This window comes from Poecilia latipinna, unplaced genomic scaffold (genome assembly GCF_001443285.1).
Source record: "Poecilia latipinna isolate Pla-1442-1.1 unplaced genomic scaffold, P_latipinna-1.0 Scaffold12262, whole genome shotgun sequence".
In the NCBI taxonomy this organism is placed as follows: domain Eukaryota; kingdom Metazoa; phylum Chordata; class Actinopteri; order Cyprinodontiformes; family Poeciliidae; genus Poecilia; species Poecilia latipinna.
The window spans coordinates 1-540 of record NW_015124878.1 but is presented as its reverse complement, the minus strand read 5'-3'; the positions used below and the strand labels follow the sequence as shown (position 1 = coordinate 540).

The following is a 540-nucleotide window of genomic DNA, read 5'->3' as shown; positions in this document are numbered from 1 at the left end:
ACAACAATGACTGAAGACATTTCAGTCAGGATTTCACGCTGTTTTCCATTTTCTAGAGAATCCCCATGAAGATTACAGAAGGCAATGCAGTCAGTAAAGAAATCATTGGGTTTTCCAGCAGGATAGTACCAGGCAATCTCTGCCACCCCATCCATCATATGACGAGATTTGGTGCTGCCTTTACAGTTTCTGTGGAAGAATGTGTCGTGGCGGTCGTTGATCAAGGCATTCATCAGCTGAGATTTGGACAAAGACATGGAGCCCAGTCGAAAAAATGAAACCATGGGAGTCTGAGCTTTGTAGATTGGCATGCTCTTCATGGTGACGGTGGTTGTGTTTTCTTTGATTGTGCTTATTTTCCATGTTTTTGTTAATTGTCTGAATGTCCACAAAGGACACTCAATATTTGATGTGAGAGGATCAGGAACAAGCAGTGGTAAGGCATACTGACACTGTGACAACTTTGTGATCATTTTCTGTTTAAGGAAGCTGTCTGAGCAGTGAAATGCTGCCATTTGAACATCCATTGGGTGAACATGA

At 42.4% G+C, this 540-nt stretch overlaps 1 protein-coding gene across 1 annotated transcript; it reads right to left on the bottom strand.

Annotated features, from left to right (window-relative positions):
* Positions 1 to 7: 7 nt before the first annotated feature.
* On the bottom strand, positions 8 to 536 carry LOC106944500 (interferon-induced very large GTPase 1-like; the record flags this gene model as incomplete). The annotated part of the gene is made up of 1 exon (XM_015027550.1): positions 8 to 536. A coding segment is annotated over one exon (529 nt), but the record flags the coding sequence as incomplete, so codon positions are not given.
* Positions 537 to 540: the final 4 nt, after the last annotated feature.